Source organism: Astatotilapia calliptera, chromosome 15, assembly GCF_900246225.1.
Source record: "Astatotilapia calliptera chromosome 15, fAstCal1.2, whole genome shotgun sequence".
Lineage (NCBI taxonomy): Eukaryota > Metazoa > Chordata > Actinopteri > Cichliformes > Cichlidae > Astatotilapia > Astatotilapia calliptera.
Genome location: NC_039316.1, coordinates 9,251,746 through 9,278,274, shown reverse-complemented (window position 1 = coordinate 9,278,274; position 26,529 = coordinate 9,251,746). Strand labels below are relative to the sequence as shown.

General features: G+C 39.5%; 2 protein-coding genes across 4 annotated transcripts in view; one reads left to right on the top strand and one right to left on the bottom strand.

Annotated features, from left to right (window-relative positions):
- Nucleotides 1-8,715, top strand: part of mettl24 (methyltransferase like 24) — a 42,706-nt gene extending 33,991 nt beyond the window's left edge. For all 3 annotated transcript variants that reach the window (XM_026194323.1, XM_026194322.1, XM_026194324.1), the window contains 2 exons: nucleotides 1,796-2,021; nucleotides 7,539-8,715. In XM_026194323.1, the coding sequence (XP_026050108.1) occupies nucleotides 1,796-2,021; nucleotides 7,539-7,883 (571 nt within the window). In that variant the 3' untranslated portion in view covers nucleotides 7,884-8,715. The remainder of the gene's footprint in view (nucleotides 1-1,795; nucleotides 2,022-7,538) is intronic.
- Nucleotides 8,716-8,790: 75 nt separating this feature from the next.
- Nucleotides 8,791-26,050, bottom strand: cdc40 (cell division cycle 40 homolog (S. cerevisiae)). The gene is made up of 15 exons (XM_026194321.1): nucleotides 25,814-26,050; nucleotides 25,313-25,399; nucleotides 24,223-24,352; nucleotides 24,046-24,132; nucleotides 23,784-23,923; nucleotides 23,328-23,424; nucleotides 21,228-21,367; nucleotides 20,236-20,310; nucleotides 20,002-20,047; nucleotides 18,566-18,667; nucleotides 17,313-17,428; nucleotides 16,156-16,289; nucleotides 13,597-13,673; nucleotides 9,923-10,067; nucleotides 8,791-9,364 (listed from the first exon to the last, which is right to left on the bottom strand). Exons 1-15 carry the CDS (start codon nucleotides 26,003-26,005, stop codon nucleotides 9,187-9,189), a joined length of 1,746 nt encoding a protein of 581 aa, XP_026050106.1. The 5' UTR covers nucleotides 26,006-26,050; the 3' UTR covers nucleotides 8,791-9,186.
- Between the last annotated feature and the right edge of the window lie 479 nt (nucleotides 26,051-26,529).

Here is a 26,529-nt window from a genome sequence, read left to right as displayed (position 1 = left end):
AAGAATCTAAACAATCACAGATCTTCATATTTGGTTACATCAACAGCAGTCTCCTTACAGCCTCTATAAAGAATGTGTATGAAGTAAATTTCTTTCTAGAACACCCACATTTATGTAGCCATTCATCCATTATGTTACCCCTCCTGCTCTCATGAGAGACCTAGTAGAGACCCTCCTTTATGAACATTGTTATTCTGAAGGGCATGTGATGCACTGTGACTCCCCCCTTTTGCTCCTGCCGCCTCATGAGTCATCCCCGATCCCCGTAGTTTCGCTGCACTGATTCTCAGCCGCTCACCAAAACCTCACCAGAGAATGAAAAACTCTCAATGAAATATTTAGTGCTTTAAAAAGAGACATCTAGTTGCATCTCAATCCCTCACATATGCTCATTTCTCATCTTCCCACCAGCGTGATGCATTTGGGGACCCGGTGCCTCATCTGTAAAAGACGCGTACTGTGAAATCTACTCCCTTTGTCACGATTACAGAATACAGCCGCCGCGCAAACAAGACACAGGGGAATGCAGATGCAGAGACAGTGACAGGAAGAAAAGGAGAAAATTGTGGAATTAGAGAAGGGAGGGGTGGAATAAACAGTGAACAGCAGAGAGAGAGGTTAGTGAAAAAGTGCGGGGAGAAGGGAGAGAAGGCATGAAAGAGACAGAGACACGAGGGAACGTGTCTGTCTGCTTAGATTTACACATTTTAAAATAGAGAAGCAGGCCACTTGTAGGAAAAGAGATGTGGAGAGCAAAGGAGAGAAACATGAAACAAAGGAGACATAAGAGAGAAACACAAGCGTCAAGTATCTCCTGGCTAAAATCTTTATTCCCTTCATTTGAATTATTGATTCTTTTCTGGCTTGGAGGCCAAGTAAGATCACAGTGACGCCGTGGTGTTATCTTGTCTGTATCCTTTTATCAGTTTTACTCGCTCTGTTGCATTTGACACGTCTAAGGTGTTGTTTCATGTCACAAAACCGATCTTTGGGTCTTTGATCAAATGTTTTCGCTTTAGTGGCGCCTCAGAGCACATTTTTAAAGTTTTAGATCACTGGAATACAACAGAAGGGCTTCATCCTGCGTTGTTCCCCATATGGAAAAGAAATAGTAAAAACATATATGATTTACTCATGAAAGTGGCCACTTTCTCATTACTTTCATATATTTTTTTAGTAAGTATATAAAACATACAAGTTTCATTATATAATTTTTCAAGGGATCTTATATGTGTTTTCACTCCTGTATGCTTTTCATACAAGTTTCATACAAGACAGATAAAAACTTTATAAGATTTATATATATCTTTTCCATATGGGTCTCATAAGCACTTGGCCCTATCAAATGATGGAGCAACAATAAAGACGATGGTTTTATAGTAGGCGACCAATTTCTAATGAAATCCAACCCTGCATGAAATAAACACGCATTGAAGTTATACAGCTGCATTCATGCAAACATCCCTCTCTAACGATGGCTATTTTTAGAAAGTTTTTAATACCTGTGTTTTCCTACCTGACTGTCTGTACCTGTACCACACTTTGACTTCCTTAAAAATGTGCACAAGGGGTGAGATTGTATGAAATTCAATAGCTAGTTGCCATATAACTTTGTCAAAATATCATAATTTGGGCCACTCGTACCACTTAGTCTTCATGTGTCCCATGAAGAATCTCTTCATCTCGTCATTGGAACATTTCACACAAATGAAGTCAAGACGATGAAATATGCATTCCTGTAAATGGAGCTGACTCTCACATATTCGCCCTGTCTGTATTTTTGTGTGTTTTCTAGGTTAGGAGTGGATGACCGGTCCCTGGAAAGTTCTCTCGCCCAATCAGGCTGTGAAGTTCACTGTTTTGATCCCAGCCTTAAGCAGCCTCACCTGCAACAAGCTGAAATGTGGCTCCATCGTCTTTCTGTAGATTGGAGGGATCCCAGCCCGGCCGTTGTTGCCCAGCGTCAGTATGCCAGCACGAAGAAACTAGCCACCATACTTAATGACTTTGGACACAGAGAGGTAAGAGATAGAGAATAGGCCACTGAGGCTCTAGATAGGCATGCTCATGGCATGCACAGCAAGACTGGGGTCTTCTTGAGTGGAGTTTGCATGTTCTCCCAGTGTTGGCATGGGTTCTCTCCAGTTTCCTCCCAAAGGGGGCACATACAACCAGTGTAATAATCTAACACCAACAACAACAACAACAAAAATAACATGCTAGGCTACTCTGCTAGCCAAATTAGCCAAAGATCTAACTAAAAAAAAGAACTAACATGATGATAGTGGAAGTCATTCAACTGCCTGCCCTCCACAGTTAAGGCTAGGCTAGCCGCGTTTAGTTATTTAGCATTTTATTTAATGGTGGTTGTCTGCTCCGCTCACCTCTAACTTGCTTTTCTCCTCTTTCTTTTTTCTTTTCTTTCCTTTTTTTCTCTGTGGTTTTTCCAGTTTGTTTAAACAGAATCATGCATACATAAGTGAGTGGAGTCAGGTGGAGCCCACTTAGGGAGGTCAGGTCAATCCTAGTGACATTTCATACTGCAAGCTTGTCAGCTCTCAGTGGTCCCACAGCGGTCTAGGTCCCCTAACAGTTGCCTGCCCATGACCCTGAATTTGGATAAGCAGAATAAAATGGATAAATGGTTGTAGATTCTGCCTTAAACCTGATGAAGGTGTTCCTTTATCAACGTCGGCATTATTCATGCATAGCAAGCAAGGGCAGGTTTGCTCCTGCGCGCCTCAACATAAAACAGCTCATTATGATTAATTCCTCTGTCTGTCTTAAACTCCAGGTGAATATCTTCACGTATATGTGACTTTTTTTCTTGTAAATATGACTGTGCTGGATGTATTACCTCCCCAAAACTCCTCAGGGTTTGTGTTTCACCTCATCAGATAAGGATCTGCATTCACGTTCAATCATAAACACACGCACCAAGCCCAGTCATAGCATGCATGCTAATAAACACAGTTATAGAGCCAACAAGCATGCCTGAATAGGAAGGCTAAATGGTAATTCAAGGTCAAGGAAGCCATGCTTCTCTAAAGAGGTAATTAAATCATGACTTAAAGGCATCAAGGCTCTCTTCTTGTAATATATCCACTTCACCGGGTAACTTTAATAGTTACGGTTACAGAACACTGATTAAAGACAGAGCATTCAGTTTGGTACATAAATGCCTTGATACCATTAAGGATCCAATATGTAATTTTTTGTTTGTTTGCTTGTTTTTTAAAAGCCATTATTGTCACTTCCCTCAGCCACCTTTTCTGATTATCCTCCTTTTTCCTGTTAGAGGAGTGATAGATATGAGTGATTCCACAGTATTGTGTTTCACACATTTGCCTAACGTGCGGTATTCTCGGTTTGAGTTCAGGAAGAGGTACAAATACCTCAGAGCCAAATCTGTGGCAACTGCTCATAAGTAAGGGAGCAGCTGAAAGAAGCCTACAGGCACCTGCTAACAGTGCAAATGGCTGTGTTGTGCCACTAATTCTGCACATACACACACACACAAAACAGGAATATAACCAATTTCTACCTTGGTTCAAGGAATGTGTGTCATATCTGTAAGTCAGCATGAACTAAAAATATGAAACGGGGTTCAGCATGCAGCTTCCAGCAAAACACAGCTGAATCAGGTACTTCTCAGCTTGCGGACAACAAACTTTCAAAGGACAGGAAGGACTAAAGTGCACTCGTTAATAAAACTGCCAGTGAAGACACAGTGAAGTTGAAACATTTGTGCAGCTGAAGGCTCTTTTGCTGAAAAATGTGAAAGTTCCCAGCAGAAATTGTTCTGTACGTGTAGTGTTGCTGGAAGTATAGCTGCTCTGCAGTACTAGCTTTTACAGTACAGCGAGCTTTATGATGCTGCACAATAAGCCAAATCCTTTTCCCTGAGACTCTGTGGTCACATATGGGTTTAGTGTAAACGGTCATGTTCGCTGATGTGTCCCCCACAGGGACATAACAAGAATCAGTTCAGGGTGCGGCGACCCTGTTTCATGTTATCCCTTTCGCCTTTCACATATGGTTTGGTCCTGCTGATATTATGAGTGGATTATATATATATATATATATATATATGTTGCATTTTCTGAACAAATGTGGTGTTTTACTGGCAACAGATTATGATATATTTATGAAATCTGAACAACAGTGGGCATCTGGATAGCTTGGAGACGTGACAAAAGCAGGTGTAAACGCAGATGTGTTCTAGCTGACGTAAACACCCATGATGCATTTAAATCCAACTGTTAAAGGGTGTGGGTGGCTTTTAATTATTGTGAACACAATTTGATAGTCAAGTTCCTGCTTATTTGTTTTCTTTGAATTTCACTGGTGTATGAAAAAACCAAAGAAAACCAAACTGATTCATGAAATTTGGGCTCCCACTCCACCCTCAGGATAAAGTGTGTGTTTTACACAGAGGTTATCCTTTTTTCTGTTTTTTTTTTTTCTTGGTGTGAGCTTTGCAGAGCATCTGTATCACCCTCCAGGGCAAAATCTTTTTTTTTTTGCATCACTACTGTTAACACTCTAAAGTTTATTCCACTAACCCTCTCTCCTATAATAAAGTGAACATTTCAGTTAATATATATTGATTGCTAGCTGGGCTTATCATTGTTTTTTGTTTTAAATAGACTAAATTTAAATTAGACTAAAGCAGAATCCCTGGCGAAGAAACCAGGTGCTTTGCTTTAACTGATTTAAGCTGAGCGGTTCGAGTTGTTAAACCCTTTTCTGCAGGTAAAAAGCAAACACGCAAATCATAGAAGGTATTTGCAAAGATATGAAGATGTCGGTGTGTGACGAGATATGAACAAATAAGGGCTGGCGTGTTTACAGTATGTGTGGGTGGGTTTGTACACCATGCTGCGTTATAGATAACACACCTCACCTGTTTTAAATGCAGAGCCACACATGCATTCTTGTAATGCGGTTTTAATGTGAGTACACAGTGTGCAGGAGGAGCAAGCAGCAAACAGCAGGAGAACTGTTTCTTCTCCAATCCTCGGCGACAGGAAAGGCAGCAATCAAGAGACGGGAGTCGCTCTGAAAGGTCAAAATATGCATTTGTGCGGCACTTCTTATCTCCGTTAGTTAAAAAAGAAACACACACACACACACACAGATGACTCATTCACACAGCTCTAGTGACCAGCTGACACAGCGCACACACTGTCACGGCGGGTGCAAATGTCAGTAGCAGGAAGTCACATCTCATTTAGCGAAAAAGAGCTGCACATTGGACAATCGATCATGACAGTAATTGCGTAACACTGCCCAGAGATGCTACCATACGGGATTTAATTAGCCTAAGCAGAAAAACTTACATCTAACAATCTTTGGACTAAGAATGTGCTTTTTGTGCCTAAACGATGCACTGAAATAATTAGAGAAAAAAATGTTACACTCACGCATTTTTGCTTGCTTTTTAAACGGTTGCAGAAATAGCCCAAAGAGAGGTTAATGCAGCTGTTGAAGTGTTTTCACCAACCTTTTAGATTCTAGTAAAATTAATATTTGGAAGTATGATCTGCTCTTTGGTGGCATAGTCACCAATAAAGGCACACATTCCTAGTAATAATGTCAGGATTTGTGTCCTGTTTGGCTGGTCAGTTGAGGTATTCTGTGTGCAATAAAAAGAAAAAATAAAGTCTGGGTAATAGCTAGGATTTATCTCAAATAAATACATTTCCATTTAATTAACAAGCCCGAATGTAAACTCCCATTTTGCTGTTCTGCTCTCAAATCAGCAAACTTGTTTGTTTACACAGACTCAGACAACTTTTTATCAAAAGCCTCTCTAAAATGAAAATTTGTTCCAATGCCTAATGCTGAGATTGCTGTACAGAAGTAATCACATACATTATGACTCACTGGAAGCAGAGGAACTCATTGCTCATTGGCTAAAACCGTTTACAGCAGTCTCACATTAATATCTCTGTTAGGGAGGGCAGGAATTTCACAGCGTGCAAAGTCATTTGACATAAAATTGTCTATGGAAGCTATCCACCGGGGCTGATCAGCTTCATTATTGCAGAGTCAATTTTTCTTTGTGTTTTGTGTGTGTTTCAAATCTAATCCTGAGTTCTAAATGAATTTTAATAAGACAGCCACTGAAATGCATGCTTTTTGATTTGCTGGCACAGTTTAAAATTCAAATGAAGCTTAAAAGATAAAAGTTAACATTGTTAAATATAATAAAATATAAAATACAAACAGATCGGGATTGCTCGTGGTGATATGGCCATAAGCGTACTATCGTGAGTGAATTCACAGATGTACATAATGGTTGTCTGTCACCCCCATGACCTCCTTTTTTTGAACCTGACTGCATTTCTTTGCTTAGTTTAAATGTTGTCCCTGTGCTAGTGTGGCTTTTCTCCAGATACTCTGGCTTCCTCCCACAGTCTGAAAATGTGCATGTTGGGTTAACTGGATTGACATAATGTGAGTGTGAATGTTTATCTGCCTCTCTGTGTTGGACCTGTGCTAGACTGTTGACCAGTTCAGTGAGTACACTCCATTTAGAAGACATGAAAATAAAAATGCTCGCTTGTCTGCAGTTAAACATGAAGCCAAAGGAAATCAGAATATTTGAACAGAAATAACCCCCATGCTCCACCCATAGACATGGATATGGGACCACAAAGGCAAAAAGGCCATTTCTGGGAAGTCCACGGAAGAGAAAAATGACGACAGATAGAGTGAAGCTGTGTGATCATCTATAATCCTTACAACACAACACAATGTACACACACATAAGCAGATAGAAATTACATTAGCATTAGTTTTCAGCGATGTCTCATCATTTTCCATCATGTGATTTTTGTCCAATCAAAAAAAACAACATGTTTCTGCTTGTGGGAGTGAGGGACAATGGTGGGGAGGACAGAGGACGATATTTTGCCACAGTTGTTTTTGAATCCTGTTCAGTTACACTAATGAGGTCTGGGGATATTGTGCGGTGTCAAATGCATCAATTGGAGAGGAGCTTGTTTAATATATATGCTGCCATACCACCCGACACTTAGTTTAGCTCAAGAAATGTTATCAGCCTATTTGTTTAGTTTTTTTTTTTGTAGGAAAGACTATTTAATGCACCAATCCCTGATATTTTCTTTGGTTAATGTATTATTGACTATGGCTACATGATGGACTTCCTGAGAAAATTACGAGATACTGGTGAGCCTGAAAGACTCTGCTATACTAGACCTGAGAGGAAACCCAGTGTCCTGAGGATATGCATTAAACTTTGAGCATGCATGAATGTCCTTACATGAATATGACCTAAGGGTGCTATTAACATTCATCTTCTGAAAATTTCCTCCCTGCTCTATCACAGCAAGTCTTGTCAGGCTGCTCTTTCACTCAATCCATCATCAAGATCCCCGGCGCAGAACAAAATCAAGCTTCACTTTTCATCTTTTAATAGCTTTTGCATGTAAGAACTCCATGCAGCTTGGTGTCATTTATTACCTAAACAAGATGCATTTAAATCGGAAGTTTTTCTGGTTGTGTTTCAGGTGGATGTACTGAAGGCAGACATGGAGAGTGCAGAATGGAAGATTTTGGAAAATTTGATCCTCGAAAGAGTTCTGGATTCAGTGGGACAGCTGCTGCTGGAGCTTCACCTGCACTGGGCAGGCTTTGAGGTGGGTGGCGATGAGCCATCTGTGGTGCGGTACTGGTACAGCCTGCTGAAGGAGCTTGAGCGCTCCGGCTTCCACCTCTTCCACATCCACAGCGATCCTGCTAAACCTCACATTTTTCTACAGAAGAATGTGCTTAATGCCAGCAGTGCTTACACCTTGAGCTGGGTGAATACTCAGTGGAGGCCTTTAGGGAAACCAGATAGAACTCAAAAATAACTTTTTACCGTCGCTGATAACTGGAAATCTGAATGTGTAACATGGACTTTCTGGGGCACAGCTCTCTTCAAATACACTGCTCTTATCTGGCCCGACCTTTGAAAAAGAAAAAAAAAAAAAGTAAAAATCTCTGCTCCTACTTATCCTCCCGCTCATCCTCTGCTGGCCTGCGATGACCTAAGCCAAGTAAAGGAGCAGCATAATTACCTCCAGAGGCTCTGTGTTCTACCTCATAGTGGCTGTATTATTGGCTGCAGGAAAGTCACAGTCAAAATCATCAAGGTCCAATCTAAGCCTGGCCCAAAGCCAGGCAGTCCTACCTGATAGTAGACAGCAGAAGTCCATAGACTACGCAGCTCACGAGCTAAATTATGAATTCAAGGAAGCGGATACAGCGTTACAGGGTCACCGACAGTGAGTGAATATTTTAAGGAGGCGGGAAAGAGACGGGATCTGCTCCTGAAGAAGTAGTTTCCATGCATCACCACAGCATGACAATGTGAAAAAATGGGACTGTACACTTGTACAGAGTTTGCTTGTTGGCTATTTAAACGTGGATATTTGTGCAAGTAAGAGACAAACAACTGTAATTCCAGTTTCTGGAATTATAATAGAATAACCCCCCCCCCCCCCCCCCCCAAAAAAAAAAACTTCACACATAAGAATTTTACACCATCAGTTCCCTTCCTCGTGTTCAGCTGGCGTTTGTCTGTTCAGCACCGCATCACTGCCAACAATCAGGAAAAGTAACACTTTAAAATAACAACATTGTTCAGTTATTGAAATTTACCAAACCTTTTGATGATGAACCGAATTTCTCCTCATGATTTTGATTTTAAAGAATAAACACTTTGGGGGGGGGGGGTTTTCCCCCCCAAAGGAAGGAGTGCTTCATTTTTTGAAAAGGTAGACTTTAGGTTGTTTATTTCCACAAAGAGATGGCCATACAGCTGAAAACAAAGAATATATTTTATCAAGAATATGAAAGGTATACTACCAGAACATTGGAAAATACAGTAACAAAAAAAAGAAACATTAAGAATAACAAGGTACCCCCTGTAATACTTCTTCTGCAGTAGAACCAATACTTTGAAAGTTCTTGTTTGTACAGATATTACATGACTAAGTATTTTGATCCTACACAGGGTAAAAAACAAATACACCTGTACAATCAGACTGGATGCCAGTCTTTTGGCTTCGACTCAAAAACAGTTCCAGACCATGAGACAATTGGCCTCCTCCTTTTTATTGAACCAGTCAGGTCATGTCCATTATTTCCAGAAACCCGTCCTCAGGGACAGATCTAATCCCAGAGTTTTATCTGTCCATCCCAGCCACAGGTGATGACCTTGGAGGTTTCATGTGGATGCCACAGGGCGCTGATGCACACCTTGTCATGAGCCTTGATCCTATGATAAAGCTTGGTGGTTTTCCAGTCCCAGATGTTCAGCTTTCCATCTGCATCTCCTGACACCACATAACTGGTAGAAAGAAACGTGTTTCATAATTAGCACATGGTTATAAAAATAAAGAAATAACTTCTATCTTCACTTCAGCAGCCAAAAGGTGGGAGTTGGAATTTTTGGTATTTAATCTAGGCAGGGGTTGCAATGTTGCCATGGATACTGAAAGGAAGTGAGGGCACCTGCTCACAGTCGTGGGTGGTGGGTGAGAAGAGGGACAAAAAGGGGTCTTAATGGGCGTTTTGTGTAAAAATAGGAAGATGTCCTGTGAGCTCTCCTAGCAATAGCTGTATGTTTTTTTTTCACCAAGAGTGCTTCATTACCTGGATGCATTTTAAAGCTCAGGATGAGAAACAGCTTACAGAATACAAGCAAAGATATCTCAATATACTGATCATCTGCACAATGGTGCATTTGGACTCAGTTTTTAATTCACCCATTACACTAATAGCAAATTTTTATTCATAAGTACTGTTTAGTATTTACTAGTGGAATATTCTAAAGCTTTAAGCATCTCTACTTTGTGGTTTCTGTCAGAATAAAACTGCCCTTCAGAGTGACATTGTGAAGGCTTACCTCATGTCTGGGGAGAAGTCCACTTGGCATGCATAGCCAGCTACCATGTGACCCTTGAAGACTTTCTTTTTGTTTAGTCTGAAGCGGTTTTGGGCTCCAAAGATCAAAATCTGGTTGTCCATGGACTGACAGGCGAGCCATTTACCTTAAAAAACAAAACAATAAACCATTGGTCAACTATGCTGCAAAGCACTTGTGCCCTTGATAACACAATACACATTTCTTGCAAAAAAAAAAATCAAAGAGAAAACAAAAGCATTTTTGGTTGTTCACATTGAAATTTCAAGGTAATGTTTGAATTCAAATTCAAACGCATATAAACTTTAAAAGTTGTCCCCAAACCTTTTAAATGTATTATTTGCATGATTCTGTACAGCCAAGTGTTTAACAAGCAGACCCTCAGATCTTCAGTGCGGTATTTTGATGACACTGCTAGCATGCGCTAAACCTGACAGTGCAAAAACTGTGATCTGGAGGGACATTAACCAACAGCAGCTACACAGTAAATGGTAGAAACTGCCTCATGGCCAAAATTCTTCAAAACAGCAAAACTGGAAATTTGGATTGAAGTGGACAGCCCTTTGAAAAGGGCATGAACTCATCATTCTGCCATCAGTGAATTGGAAAGATTGAGGCAATTTAGGGGAAAAAAATAAAACGAGGTTTTGCATCAGTGGCTGCTCAGCAGAGATCTGCTTTAGAGAGCATTTCAGCCCCTGACAATCCAACAGTTTCAACATCACTGCACGATGGTGAGAGGCAGTGCTTTAGTGTCAAAGCATTATACAATTCTCCGCACTTTTTAAAAGTGTACATGAGGAAATTACTAATTCGATCTGAGAAAGAAATGTAGTTCTGATATGTGTGTCCTCTTTTTACACCACTTCCAGAAAACTTGTCAGCAAATGTCAAATAGAATAAGTGCAGGAGAATGAAAACAACTTGACCAATTTCAGCAGCGCACTGGAGCCCTGTCTGCTTAGTCAACATGAAAAAGAGATGGGGAAGAGCGCGCGGGGGGGGGGGGGGGGGGGGGGGGGTATATATGGTGCCAAGTGGGGCTGGGCGCCATTTAGGCTTGAGAGAAAACTGAATGGTCTCCCACTGAGAGCTCATTCATTATTCACATGCTAAAGATAAACAAACCACGCTGGAACAAATACGAATATTGCCCAAAGGAAGAAGGCAAGTACGAAGAGAACAGGAGGAGAGAAAAAATTTAAAACTGGGGGGGGGGGGGGGGAATGTAGAAAGGAAAAGAACAAATGAGGACAAAAAAAGGTTTTTGTAGGTTGCCTACAGAGATATTACATAAATTACAATGGAGATGTTTCCATGGATACAAAATGGTAGTGTAATATACTTGGGTGGGGGGCAGATTCTCCTCTGCTAGGTTCTGCTCCATGTGTGGGGAAGAGCTTTACACACAGAACACACGCATTCAAGCAGACACACAGGGTGAAACTGGGAGCAGTGGAGAGAAGCAGCTCAACCAAGGACAGTCCTGGAAACTAATGACTACCAGCCAAAGTTAATCCTGTACTAACAGGCCAGCTTCAACAAGCTATGCTTCATCTGTTAAATTTTGTGATCATGCGTCTACATCCCTACAACAAGCCCAGGCATGAGGGCTAGAGCACATGTTTATGCTCATATGTTTTGGTTATGTCCCAAATTATCCAATTGCTCATGTCCAATACATAAGAAGTTTTCTAAATTTATTGGAAAATAATAGTTCATTGTTACCCCAAATGCAGCCTTTTGTGGCAGGAAGGTTCATCTTCACAAATGGAAGGACAGAGTATTAGTGACATCAGATACTTTTTACAACTTGGGGAGGGGAAAAAGATGCACTGCTTAAAAAAAGGATCTATTAAATGGTTTTCTGTCTTTGGTGTCAAATATAGAAGCAAAAGATCTGTGATGAATAAGTGGCTTTTAAAATTCATTTTCTTTTCTTTTGTGTGATCTGACTGTTATGCTTTTTTTCTTTTATCCTGTGATCAGAGCACATTTTTGGTTATATGTGATCACTTTTATATTATAAAAACAAATAAATGCCTTGATCAAGAAAAAAAAAATCACAGTGGAAAATATTACTTTGGCTACTTTTGTGGTAATACTTGATCCATGTTGTATCTCCTATTACACTATGCTGCTGGCACCATGTAGTAATAGATTTACTAAATTCTTTCATCAATGGCTGTAGCTCATATCGAAAAAACAAAGCTGAAAAATGCCCTTTATTTAGTTTGCACTACAAACGCTACTGCCTGCAATCACAGATAAAATGTTACAATTAAAAAAAAATCCTGAGTAATTTTCAGAAAAATTCTCTTATGAAGTGAGACCACAGCAATAACATTACAAATTTTCTTGATATAATTGTGATTTAATTTTGAGGCTTTTATTGCCCACTCCTATTATGTAATCTAAAATTTGTTAACTGGGTCTAATCAACATAACATTTCCTGGCTGCAGCTTATTTACAGTACAGGTAAGAGTACCATAACCTCGGTAATTGGTAAGAATATGAATGGATATATGGATCTCACAGAGTGATACTGCTCTGAAATCTGGCGGCACTGCATGAAGGCATGGTAAAGGTACTTTACACAAAAAGAAATGTAAAATTCAGCAATTACAAAAAAATTACAGGCTTATAACAGAGTCCTACAACCCTGACCTAAATCTCTACTATCAAAGAAGTAAAAGCTTTGCTCGTGTGGAGAAAGACATCAACAATCAACAATCACATTTTTGCTCCCCATCAGTTTGGAAGGGTTATAAGGCCAAATTGATTTGAAGTCCATAATTCCACAATGAAAAAGTGGAAAACATTACAGTGCCATTAGAAAGAGGGACTGAACAAGTGTGGCTTGCTTGGAAGGGCTGCCCGAAGAAAGACTTGTCTCTAAAATAAACATGGCAGCTGCACTGAGTCCTATGTGTACAAAAGGCCAGCCAGTCGGCAGAACTCACGAACGGAGCCACATCTGCTGAGTAAGATATCAGCATACTGCTGCCGTTTAGCCAATGAGCGGTGAGGCAACCCATTCTCGTGACCTCCTCCATTACACTATGAAAACCCTCTTTTTTACACGACGGTATGCTAACTGACAGTATACAGTCATACAGCTGTTCATCTTAAAAATAAATAGCATTGGGTGCCAGTGTAGCTCACTGATGGAGCAGTCAACAGGTCCTAGGTTTGAGTCCGACCCATGGCCCTGTGTGTCTTCTCTTGTTCCCTCGCCCCACTTCCCTGTCTAATCTTACTGCTCCAGTGTCCAAAAGGCAAAATTGCTCAAATATTAAACATTTGTTTTGACATCAAATGTACACAGTTTAAGTCACTCAAGTGTCCAAATATTTCTGTTATCCAACAGTTAATGCATTATCTGTGACGATTAAACAGCCAGAGCTAAACACAGAACTGGAAACACAGACAGCTGACATGTATTGATAGAAAATCTGGATCTCGTGGCAAGCAGAAATCTCCACGTACAACAAACTTACTACACTGAGAATATCTGTTTTTCCCACCTTGCCTGAGCGATGGCAAATCTCAGAAGGTGTGACTCTACTTCAGTGTGGTAATGCAGGTTTTACTCCCTCAAGTCGCCTGTCCTTGACTGTGTTTATGAGTGTTTGGCCATGATTAGTCTACTTACCATTGGGGGAGAGAGTCACAGCTGGCATGGAGTGCATACTGGGCTCAGCAATGTACTTAAAGTCCACAGGGATGTCCCTGAAAAAGGCACAAAACACTGTGAGTACACTTGAAGACGGGTTAAACAGTGGATGAGAACAACGTGAGAAGGCCCTTAGCAATAACAGCTCTATGGGAAAACATCGACAGAGCTGTTGTTTGTTTGACATTGAAGGTGCTTATGCCAGCTCAAAACTGCTTATTTACTAGAGAGAGAAGAGCTGTGGTGGAGGTAAAGAAGGAAAAAAAAAACAGGCTGTATCACCATTAGTGCTACAGTAAATAAATAAATCTTGTAAATAATGTGAAAGATGCTTTTGATGCTGCACCAGCCACCAATTATTTATGAAACCCTCCTTTGCTCCTTCACCCGGCCTCGCTGTTCTTTTATGCTCTGCTATGTCTCTCTGCTTTGGGAGAAACAGCAAACTTGGCTATTTGATCTTAACTTGTCTGAAGAAGATCATTCAAATGTACAGTGCATGTATGTGTGTCTGTCAGGATGACAGCGTGCCAATTTGCTGAGACTTGCTGTAAAATAAAGCAAAGTCCTAAACTCAACTTGCCATCAGCTTTACTAAAACCACGTCCTTGTTTCTTTCTGTGACGAGTGACAGCTGGGGCTGCACGACCGTCACACGGTCAGAGATTAAGGAGCTTCTGTGTTTGTTCAAGCCAGAATCTGCAGTCAAGCCAAACTAAACTCCATAGCTAAGAACCCACACTTTGTTTTTAGACACACTACTTCAGTGGGTCTGAAATTAAGATTTCTATAATATAATTTATCTCATTATATGTGCTAATTTGAAACGAAGGATGGTTTCACAAAACAAGCACTGACAGATTTAATTCATTTATTCATTTGTTTCCTTTTCAAATTATTCTAAGAACATTCCGATTTGGGAGTTTTATTAAGCTGAGATAAATCGATCGCTTCTAAAAAAGCAGGCTTTTTAAGAAATCAAGTTCTGGGGAGGTTTAGCAGTTCTTTGACCATCCTGAGTGATTCCTACAATATGCTTCCACAGTCTCCACCACTTATCTCCCGCTATCCTTTTCCTTCTCATTTTATTATCATTCCAAGTGTCCCCGTGGGCTTCATCGCTCTCTACATGATGTCTTTATGATCAAGAGTTAATTCCCCTTGTTTTGTGCAGTTTGGTACATTTCGAATCAATTGTAATCCTCCTGGAAAGCATTCACAGACTCTCCTGATGACAAACCTATGCTATAGATAAAGTAGTCAATCCTGGGAACACTATGTGTGAGAACGTGGACAGAATTTAAATTGCGTGTAGGCGTTTTCACTATGACGTGAATGGCTTGTGGATTTGCTGCCTCGCAGTCTATTCTGCGTGCTCTCAACATGCCCCTCTCTGCTAGACGCTGCTTCTATTCTTGCAACATGAGACTATTCTTGTAAATTCAGCCTAATGCAGCTCTCACAGGGAGAGTGGGGCAGGGGGACTAGAGCCAGGTGGTATCCATGGGAAAAAGCGGGACCGTCAAGTCACTTTTTGGCCTGACATACCACTTGCCCGCTTACTCCCACGCTGCACTAAAAAAAAGCTCATGGGAGCCCGAAGTTTGCCCAAAGCAGACTCTTAGGATTTAATTCTTTAGCTTGTTGTTGTTGTTGTGTTTATCTTTAATTCTGTCTTTCACATTGACTTAAAGTGTGCAAAAAACTTTTTTAAGCAGATAATCCATCTCACAAGCTCATGAGGAAGTTTTGACAATTAAACCAAACTAAATACAAATGGCTGCCCTTGATACAAAACCTCCCCTTGAAGCATTCCATGGAAAGCTCTGTTTATCTGGTGGTTTTTAAATATTTATTATCTATAAACAGCAAATAGCTGAGTTTGTTTACCATGACAGGGCACCCCAGACAGTGTACAAGCCCTTCCCGGTGGTCTTTTGGTTGTCCAAACAATTATAAACAGCAGGATATGGACATTTTTAATTTTGTTATTAAAATTCATGTTCGCGTTTTCTTTCACCATCCCCAAAAGTGGGATTTAAACCTTCCAGTCATCCCAACACATACACATTACAAATCATTTCATTCACATCGTTTTAGTTAGTTACACTCGTATATAAAAGGAATCTCGTAAAACACTATAATCTGTATCCTGCTCATCACAGAAGAACAATAATATATAAAAGCACTTGATGTGCCCAAGGTGCATCTTAACAAGCCTATAACAAAGTTAAAAAAATACAATCCAGAGCTAATACTTGCACAGCTCAAAATTACACTGAATACCCAGCTGTCTGTAACTCCTGATTGTTTCGTTTTTTAATTATAGTCCACACTGGTTCACTTCCTTCTTGCTTTACATTCATATTGTTGATTGATTTCTCCAAGCCAATATCAGTTACAGTCTTCTGTTATTAAACGCAGAGCATTAGGGAGGAGGATTACATGACTTGCTTGGAAGAACGGCAGCAACAACTACAGCGGCACTCTCAAGTTTCAACTATGGCATAAGCAGTTCAGGCTGCACTCGGCACTTACCACTCCCAAACTCGAAGACTCTTGTCGTCTGATGTGCTGACAAACCGACGGTTCTCGTCAACAAAGGTGATGGTGTTGACGGCGCCCAGGTGACGATCGTACTCCTGAACCACCTCGCCTGTCCTGATGTCCCACTTTTAGAGACACAAAGAGGCACAGACAGCACAGCAGACAGAAGGGAGGTAAACAAATGTATCCCATGAGTCGAAAAGTGGAGTACTAAAATGAATTCACAATCCCTCCAACACTTGTTCCACTGCGCCTTGCTATATTCGCATGGAGTGATGATTACCAAAATAAATACAGCTCGTCTCAATCGCACTGCAAAAACAGAGAATATGGCTCACTGTGGGAGACTCCCTATGAGAGCAGCTATAAACTGTACCGATGTTATGAACCTTTTAAATTGCCTTAATGTAATCACAGCGATTAGCAATCAAACAGACTTTAGTCCTAAAAATTAATATTTTGAGAGAAAACAGCATGCACAAATTAAAATATAAAAGGCAACCACACAGAAACCCCTCCAGGGACAGCAAACAAATAAATAAATAAAATGAAGCTCGTCTGTTCGGATGGCTTTCACACCAAATTCCATTTTTTCCCCCACCCTTGGGGTGAACAGCCATCTGTTCTCATAACCCGAAAAGGGGACCTGCATGATTTAACGCTAACCCTGATTATTGTGCCAGATTGTGACTGACAATTACAACTCAACATTTTTTCCCCTATTAGCTAATCTCCCAGAATTAAAATGTCTTTCTAGAGATTTCCAAACATCCATTGCTCTGAAATGTCGAAAATAAAAACTATATCACACTTGAGCTGTCCTTTCAGCATGTTGAGAGGTTCGCATGACTCGTTCTAAAAACGTGATAGTGTATTTATAGATTTCCTACTTTTATCACATATTGTTCTCTTTCCTTCGCCTCTTGTTTACCCTAATGCTTCTTGTGATTAATGAGTTGCTCTAGTCCTGTCAGCCACTGAACCTCTTACAACTCCCACACAACTACACACACTAGCGCTGGAGGATGAGACAGGAGTATATTTCACGGTCCTGCGGGCACAGGGAGTAAACAGAGAAATTCATGTGTGCAACCTGCTTGGCCAACATGATCGACTTTTCTTGCGGTGGAAGAAATGGTCAGCTTTACCTGAACAATCTTCTTATCTGACATGCCAGCCACAAGAAGGTTCTGTTTGTCCTCATCTGGGTTGAACTTCACACAGTATGGTACCTTCCTGTTGGTGAAGTGGGAGATACACTGGCCTGTGGTGGGAAGCAAATTGAAAGTCAGAGCTCCAGAATAATCCACAGTGGCTCCCTCACAAAGGCACACTGAAGTTGCTTTAAAATTTAAGGACACACTCTACAACTTTCAATGCTGTATGCTCCATATCCCTGCAGGTGGTGACAACTCAGCTGTAACACACAAAAATTTCCTAGTGTTCATTCGGTAAAGGTGAATCATCACAGGGATGATGCTCCAACTACTGCTACAACCAAGGAAACAGGAAATTGAAATGACTGAAAACACTGAGAGGCACTTGTATGCTAAAATAGCACGTTTTTTATATTACTGCTATAATATAGGAAGAAACAATCCCCAGAAAAACAAAACACAACAACTAGTTGTGTGAAAAAAGTAAGCAATGCTTTTCATTTGACAAATCTAACTCAAGCAAATCAACTTTTAGGAGAAGTATTTGGATGATGTGTCCTCCACTGATATCAACAAGTGGGGGATTTAATGCTTTTCTGCCCTCTGCTGGAGCGGCACTCTTGAGCTGAAAGGGGTAAAAATGTGACAGATGAGCCAAGTGGGTTCTTTTTTAAAGGGAAACCATGGGCCCAACTTCTAGAGGGAGCACAGACTGACACAGATCGAGCAGATCAACTAAAATTTGGTTTTACTAGCAGACTTCACCTCCACAATAAAGGTGTGTTAGACATCATGTCATTCATCCTAATTGATCTATTATGTTAACCGGGTATAACCATTTTTAAATCAGTTAACCTGTAAATTATTTTTTTTGCATCCGATATAAATTACTGAAAGAAAAAAGAAATCCAAATCCTGGATTACAGTATTGGTAGTTTTGCTTAAAAAAAATTAAATGATTAATTATTAAAATCTCTGTTGATTAATTGGTTTTAGCGTTAGTGATAAAATTCATGTGATCTTGGACTGAAAACAAGTTTATATTACTAAAAAGTTCGTGCAGAGAAAATATTTATCATCTAGGAATATATATGGTTAATTAAATCATTCATCTTCAAGATAATCATTTATATATTTCTCTATTTAATTATTTCTTTGAAGTTTTATTGATTTGGTCACTTTAAGATTTAAAAAGGAGCCGTACGCCTACATAAAGAACGTATTGCTGTCAGTGGCCCACGTACCTGTCTCAGAGTCCCACAGTTTAATGTAGCGGTCATATGCAGCGCTGAGGAACTGGGTCCCGGTGTTGTTGAAACAAATGTCTCGCACTGCTTTGCTGTGACCTAACACAGACACAGACCACACATATATTACAGACAAATAAATACATCCTCTAAAATTCATTTTCCTGCATTCCCCAATCTTGTTACCAAGAATCCCCCAGCTGTCCTCCTTTGAAAGCAAAATCATTTGAGAAATATGAAATTTGGTTAAGGGGAATAAAAGATGCTGAATAAAGGAATTAAAAAAGGGAGATGAATAAAGGAAGATGAAGTGGAATCTGGGAAAATGGAGGAAACGGAATCTTAAAATGAGCCTGTAAAACAGGGTGGTGAAAAAAGACACACCTTCTTATTGTCTCCTAATATCAGTCTATGTAATCCTTTGGGTTTTCCCCCTCATACAGTAGAGGTGATGAGAGGTCCCTGTGGGCCTCATGCAAGCAAAGGCTTACCACATTGAAAAAGTCTTTAAGCAGGGCTGTACTGTTTTTACAGCATTAACGGAGCCCACTGAGGCCACACAGACTGCAATTAAAACTACGGAAACAGGCGCACACAACCAAGCAAGTGCTGATCACTGCTTAGTTTGGTAGACATTACAAACAACATCACCTTATAAACAGCTATGTGCAAATTCCTCTAGAAAATTTAAAAAAAAAACACAAAAAACCCCAGAAATATTTCTTTAAGCTGTTGGAGAAAATATGAATATCAATATCAGTCTGAGGGTTCTGTCCACAAGGCATAGCCAATAACTCTAACACACATCATATTTAGCTCTGCTGTTTCTCCTACTCACTACTTTCTAAGCTAGTCAATCTCTGTCAGTTTATTCACTCCTAAACTGTGTTCTCTCCTTCTGTATCTTCTCGTGTCTTGTGCCCTCCCTTGCCCCTCATTCCCCCCGGCCTCTGAGCTGCTGAATTATGCATATTCAGTGAAGGAGCTGACAAGCAGAACCACAGCTGCAAACAATCTCTATTCTGACAGCGTGCCATCTCTGGAAAGAGTGTAAGAGAGTCCTGCATGCATTAGCCTAACCTGCCCCCAGACTCCAAATACGCATATATCTGTATATTAAAAAAATAAATAAAAAATCCCAAATCCCCCCGCGCTCTGTCAGCGGTCAGCAGACATGTCATTAGTCCTCCAGTAATGCTGAGCTCACAATGTGTCACTGCTTTGTATTTCCCAAAAGGCTGAGCGCACTTCATACCTTGACCATATTTTAATGTCAGCATCTTTGCTGATGATCCATTATTATTTATAAAAGGATTTACTTGAATAAACGACACAATTCAATTTTATACAGCGAATTATTAACCGACACCAACACTTATCATGTACCACATCATTATGATAGATGATGTAGGATGAGCATTTTGCACACTTACCAATAAAAGTCCGAAGACACCTCCTTTCACCATACACCTCCCACAGCTGTGAAGACGACAGCACAGTTACAAAAGAGAAAAAAACTGATTTATACTTTGTCGTATTTAAAATACGGGGTAACAGGCTACTTTATTGCTACAGAGATTATTACACAATCATAAAGATCACATCTTAGATAAATGTGTATACACCCCCACCCCCCTTTTCTCCAGAAACCTTATTAGCTTATTTACCTTGATCTTGCAGTCCATGGAGCAGGAGAGCAGCAGATGACCAGAGTTTGGAAACAATCGGATTGCACTGACACCCTAGAACATACACGGGATGAGAAATTTATATTTAACCAAGACTCTTTATTTTGAGTATCCCAGTCACTGTTACAGCTTATGGCTGATTTACAGTAAAAGCAAGCTGTTTTGTAAATTTTGATATTGTGCTTATCTGTTTTCTGGGGGTCTTTTTCTGTTTTGTTTGGGGGTTTTTTTACTCTTGGCTGAAGCACAGAAAAATATTCTAGCAGAAGGAAAATGCTGCAATGTATATCATATAAATGTGACTTGAAATCACAAAGCCATGGCCAGGCTATTGCTATTCAAAGATTTTTAAGTTGGACACACCGGCCAAAACAATAATGCATGCAGGACAGCATGTGTGCAGACTCTTTATTATCATCTTAATTCTGTAATAGTTATCGAAAATATCCATGATTTTCTGCAACATACCAAAGTTTCAAAGTGTCACAAAACTTTGGTGACACCACATGAGCCACTCTCCAACTATTATCTCAACATCAGCACTTCCACACACTTATCCTTTTCAAATTTCTTTGTATTCAAATTAGACTCTGAAGTCTGTAACTTTCTGCACAAAGCAGAAAGGAGCCAATTTAAAACTTGAGTGATTTCCTCTCCCTGAAGCGCACTGGCAGATCAGACACTTGAATCACATCTTTCTTGGAATAACCCAGTGTTTGCCTTTATATGTGAATTATAAAGACATGGCTTTGAATCAAACAAAATAATCTCAGATATGTCGGTGCGAAGCAGCTGGTATATGCCCGTGTTATCACCGTGTTCAGAAATACCTACAAGGTTTTATGGATTTTCTCAGACATTTTACAAGGATTGGATAATGAAATATGTATACACAAATGCCCATGTTTCACTGCTCTCAAAATCATTAAAACAAATACTTTTAGAACTTTTTTCCCCCGCCTCAAACTGACCTTGGTGTGTCCAGACCAGACATGAATCTGTTTCTTTGGCAGGTAACATTTGTCTGGAGCATCCGCAGAACGCAGATTGATGCCCACATCCTGTGGGACATGAAGGTACGACCTGCCCTGGTAATCATACATGTCTTTAACTGTGGGAGAGAACAAAAGAAACAGACAAAATGTGATGTAAAAGAATCCTGCAGTATTTGGATCTATGCCGGACAAAGGAACTACCTGACATATTAAGTACTTGAGAATAGAAATGAGTAAACTTTGTGAAATATCTTTACGACCTGTTCCCAAAAAGGTTGATACTGTTCATCTGGACGTAGCGTTTTCAGTGGGAGAAACGTTTCGTCACTCATCCAAGCGACTTCTTCAGTCTCAGCTGACTTCAGGTTTCCCCAGTCTTATAAACAGTACCTTTGCATAATGACTGAAACTAGCACCACTGAGGCGAACAACAGGCTGTGAGGTCAGTTCCTTGATCATTAATATGCAAATTGTCATGACCATTGATCAACAACCACTGATCAAAGCTCATTGATCATTGATCAAAGACCGCTGATCAATGGCCATGAATACTATTCACAGAGAGTTGGGGAATGGCTGCAATCACAGCATTGTAAGATGGCGAAAGATGTACCCTTAGGCGCCCTCCTCGATTCAGAGATGGTCTTTCCGTTTTCACGTAAATGGCCTCCTTGACTCCGCGCTCAAACCAGCGTTCCTCCCAGTTCCTCCCTGGCAATTCTCCCAACATTTCACAGCGTACACTACATTACTCTGTTTATGTTGGGGGACCCGATCCTTTGGGCGGACCAATTTTTTATCAAAGCGCGGTGTGGGGTTTAAAAGCCACAGAGATGCGGTGTTTAGAAAAAATACCTCTCAACTGTTCTGATAGTCCTGACATATAAGGACTCACAGAAACTTTGAGACGTTATGGGTGACTGAGTTGGTCCTACAGACAAATGGTCTTAAAGGTACACCCTTCAGTAAACCATACAGACTTGGTGTAGATTTCCGTGGGTAAAGCCTGTGGTATGAGGTCCAGTCAGTGGACTCGTTTCAGTCATTGTGCAAATGTACTGTTTATAAGGTTGGGGAAACCTGCAGTCAGCTGAGACTGAAGAAATCACTTGGATGTAGGGCTGTGCGATATGACCAAAATCTCATATCCCGATATAAGACATCTATCGTCCCAATAACGATATAAATCACAAAAATTTAACATTTTCTGTAAATTCTGTGAATCTCGAGCAGCTCGTCTTGCGTGAAGCGTTTCCAGCTGCGCGTCCTGTAGCTGGAGTCGAGTGTTTTAACCGATGCATGAAACAATGCATTTTTAGACATAAGTTGTAAAGGCCGCCGTTTTCTTTGTGAGTATTTATTACACGGCGTGCTGCGGGGAAAAGCCTGTTCTAATGTTTGAGTCTAAGGTTTATCTTTTAGCACCTGGCGGCTCTTTTTTGCTTCTCATCCGTAAACACTCTGCATACTCTTTCACGTGATTCAGTTTATTTTGAAAAGTCTCAACAGGATCTTGAGCTTTATTGTGAAAGGTTTATGTGGAAGATAAACAAGCGGACACACGATGGTTTTACCGTCATTATTGCTAACGACAACACATAAAAACAGGCGCTTGTCCGTCCATAGTGTGGTTATATTAAATATAAGAGAAAGAGAGAAAGAAGAAATTAATATAGCCACTACAGTGACCATCAAAATGATGAAAAAATATTGCCGTAAACAGTTTATTTTGTGACACCACGAAACAAACAATAGTGTAAAATGAAACGATAGACGTTTTTATATCGTCATCCGATCTATATCGTTATATCGAACAGCCCTACTTGGACGAGTGCCGAAATGTTTCTCCCACTGAAAACGCTACGTCCAGATGAACAGAATCAACTATTTGGAATTTACTTACCTGGATGATTGAGCATGCATCAAGACATTTATGACCTGTTGTTTCTGTATGCTGTTTATAACAGCACAAAATATAATTTCAAAAATAAATAAATAAATAGGCTCGTTTAGGCTACATTTTAAATCATGTCTCTAATTGCCACAGCCGATCAAAATTAACAAAAAAGTCAGTACCATGGAGAATAGTCTTCTCTTCTGAAGGAGCATCATCCTCATTCCTTCCCTTCTTCTGCCTCTTGGCTGTAATTTCATCCAGCTCCTTCTGCTCATCCTGTACAATAACAATAATCACAACCAGGGGATTACTTCACACTTACTGCCTTTTATATAATTATGAAAACAAATACAGCGAACTGAAATGGATTTCATCTAAGATGTAAAAAGGAAATGTGAGTAATAATCAGCATTTGGCCAGTTGTGCATGTCATCTATTAAAGTCTAGTACACAACTACATAACTTAAACAAAATATGTTCCATTGCATCACCTGCATTATGGAAGATTAAAAAAAATTGTCTTTAGAGGACGTTAACTGCATTATGGTAAAATATATGAATATAAATAAAGTATTTAAAAAATGCCTTTCAGGATAACAAATAGATTAATCACACGGAGAAGCAGTCAAAATTACCTCTGTTGGTTTGGCCACATCTTTCTCATCTGCATATTTTGCCCATGGTCCAAGGTAATTGTCAATTTCTCCTGCATCTCCACCTTTGACCTTTTTCCTCTTCTGTGACTTCTTCAGACCGCTCTCAAACACAGTCAGACCTGTAGGAGAAGCCATATGGTACTAGAATCACAAACTTCCCCTAAACTAAATAACTGAAAAGCTTTTTGAACATATCAGTAGATCTTAACACTCAAACATATTGAATATAAATAATATTTACCTTTATGTTTCTCAGCCTCTTCCACTGCACCAATGTAGGTATTAGAGGATGACTCGTGTGTATCAACAGATGGATCTAAAGCATAACCTTTAAGCAAAGAAGGGAGAATTGTAAAGTCATTAAAATTTAAACAGCATCAATACACTGCATCATCCAAACCCAAATCACTAGGCTTACCATATGAGGAGAAAGTCCTCCTTTGCTGTTCAAACATAAAATCATTGACGTGAGCAGGTTCTGCATAGCCAGATAACATGTTCCTGGGGGCAGCCATCTGCTGGCTTTTAAAAGGGTTCATTGGGCCAAACTATGAAGAAAAAAAATATAAAATCATTAGCAATGCTACAGATAAACTTCTGTGGATCCTCATAAAAAACTAATTTATTTTTTCACAAGCCCTCTCATACATGTAGATCTTAAAAAAACAAAAAAAACCCCACAACATCAATAACAACTGATACAGTGATCAATGTACCAGCAGTTAGACTGATAGGCTGCAGGAGCAATTAAGAGCAATTACCGTAAGCAGCCTTAAGTATCTGTTTTACAAAAAAAAAAAATCAATGAATAACATAAAATACTCAGGTTAGGGACACTGCAGTGGTATGACAACAATCATGAATAATTTAACATTAATAACCATTAACAGCAATAAATACTCTGATTCATAAACTTAAAAATCACTCCCATCTGGTCACAATTTGAAACAAAATAACCATAAGAAGGTAAACAAGTAAATTACTTGTTTACCTTCTTATATGATTTTATTCTGATACTGACAAATTCTGGCAAATCTTCTGCAAAACCTACCCTAAAAAAAGTAAGTACACATTCATGTTACTAGTTTGGGTTGCAGTGCAACTGAAATGTTGCAGGGGGTCTTGAAACAGGCAGGAATCGGACAAAAATCTTGCATTGAAGTGATTCTGCACATAAGATGGTCAAGGCTTTCAGCAAACTATTTTTTTAAAGTTATTTCTGACAATAATACAATACATTCTAAGGGCAAGGCTAATTTACCTTTTCCATATTAGAATATTATGTCAGTTGATGAAATGTCTTTTAAGGATGAATAATTGAAATAACTTTCTAATTTCTCTGTCATGTTGCTCATATATGTATCACCTTTATCGTTTAGTGCCATTTAAAAATAATTAAATATATGTATTTCACACAACTGCATAACAAAGTGATCAAATGCCACTCATGTTATATTATCAGTTAACTAACTATATGTGTAACCCAGCTCACAAATATTCAGACTTACCTCGGGTGCAAACATGGTTTCATATGTTGGGTTATAAGTGACTTCTTTCAGAGCAGGATCCAGGTGTATGCCCGTCTCAACAGCCTCCTAAAATCGGGATTCGAACAATGAGCAAACGAGCTTCTTGATAAAGGAGACATGCTCTAGGTTGGTAATTCGCATGTTTTGTTTTACACAAGCACACGTTAACTAGTACAGTGTAAGATACATGTAGTTGGACCTTAAGTTACACAGAGCTCAATCAGTGTGTATTTTTTTTAGAATTAGCTCAGGAGTAATTCCGCAAAGATTACAACACACTTTGCGGAATCTTTCCCGCTTAGTACTACTAGAACAAATCTGTAATTTTAGAGAATAAATAACTTCTAATTACAACACCACCTTTCCACAGTAATTTGAATAACCTTTATTATTATCAGCATAACAAGTAAGTAAGCCAGAGTTACTCCCAATAATCTAATTATAAAGTGAGGTTAACGTTAGCTGCTTAGCTTAGCTTACCTTGACAGCGACCTCAGGGGCGGAATTTAAAACAGCCAGAGACATACTGCTCTCTGACTGCAACGGTTTAAGGTGAGCCGTAGCGTCCGTATCGACTGGGTTCACTTTTTCAACACTTGTATTAGATTCAGACTCATTTTCTGAATCGGAATCACTGCCGTATGAAACGAGGGAAGCTATGGCGGCAGACATCTTGGATGTTGTGAATGTGGCGGAAGCAGAAGGGCGGTACTTCCGTTATAGAAATGAAGAAAGAATTTATAGATAATTTATTATTCTCTAGGATTGAGAATTTAAAGAACTATAGCATTGAATCTTATACGTATGACCGGAATTATTAACTTAAAATTATTAATTCATTACATTCATTAAATATAAATGTATTAATTTATATATTTTGAAGACATTCATAAAACAGATATTTCAGTTGGCTAGAATATTACTCATTTAAATATTACGTTGCTAGAATTAGAATTATTACAATTAACACTTTTAGGCAAAACTACCAAAATTATGGCGGCAGTTTGTAAAATGAGACGAAATACTAACGAGGCAGTATTTTGTTTTTCAAGATAAGCTGTCAGTATGTTGTTTAATGTGTTGTTGTGAATATATTGATTCACTGTGTGATTTTATTTTCTCTTCAACTGTAATGTTTGAAATAATCCAAATCAGTGTGTCCCTCCCTGAAATCGATTGGACAGCACAACACCAAG

Coding starts and splice junctions, on each gene's coding strand:
- cdc40 (XM_026194321.1), bottom strand. CDS start 26,005: ATGTCTGCCGCCATAGCTTCCCTCGTTTCATACGGCAGTGATTCCGAT. Junction 13,674..16,155: donor AGTCTTCGAGTTTGGGAGTG/GTAAGTGCCGAG, acceptor TGCCTTTTTCAG/GGACATCCCTGTGGACTTTA. Junction 10,068..13,596: donor TGTGACTCTCTCCCCCAATG/GTAAGTAGACTA, acceptor TTGTTTTTTAAG/GTAAATGGCTCGCCTGTCAG.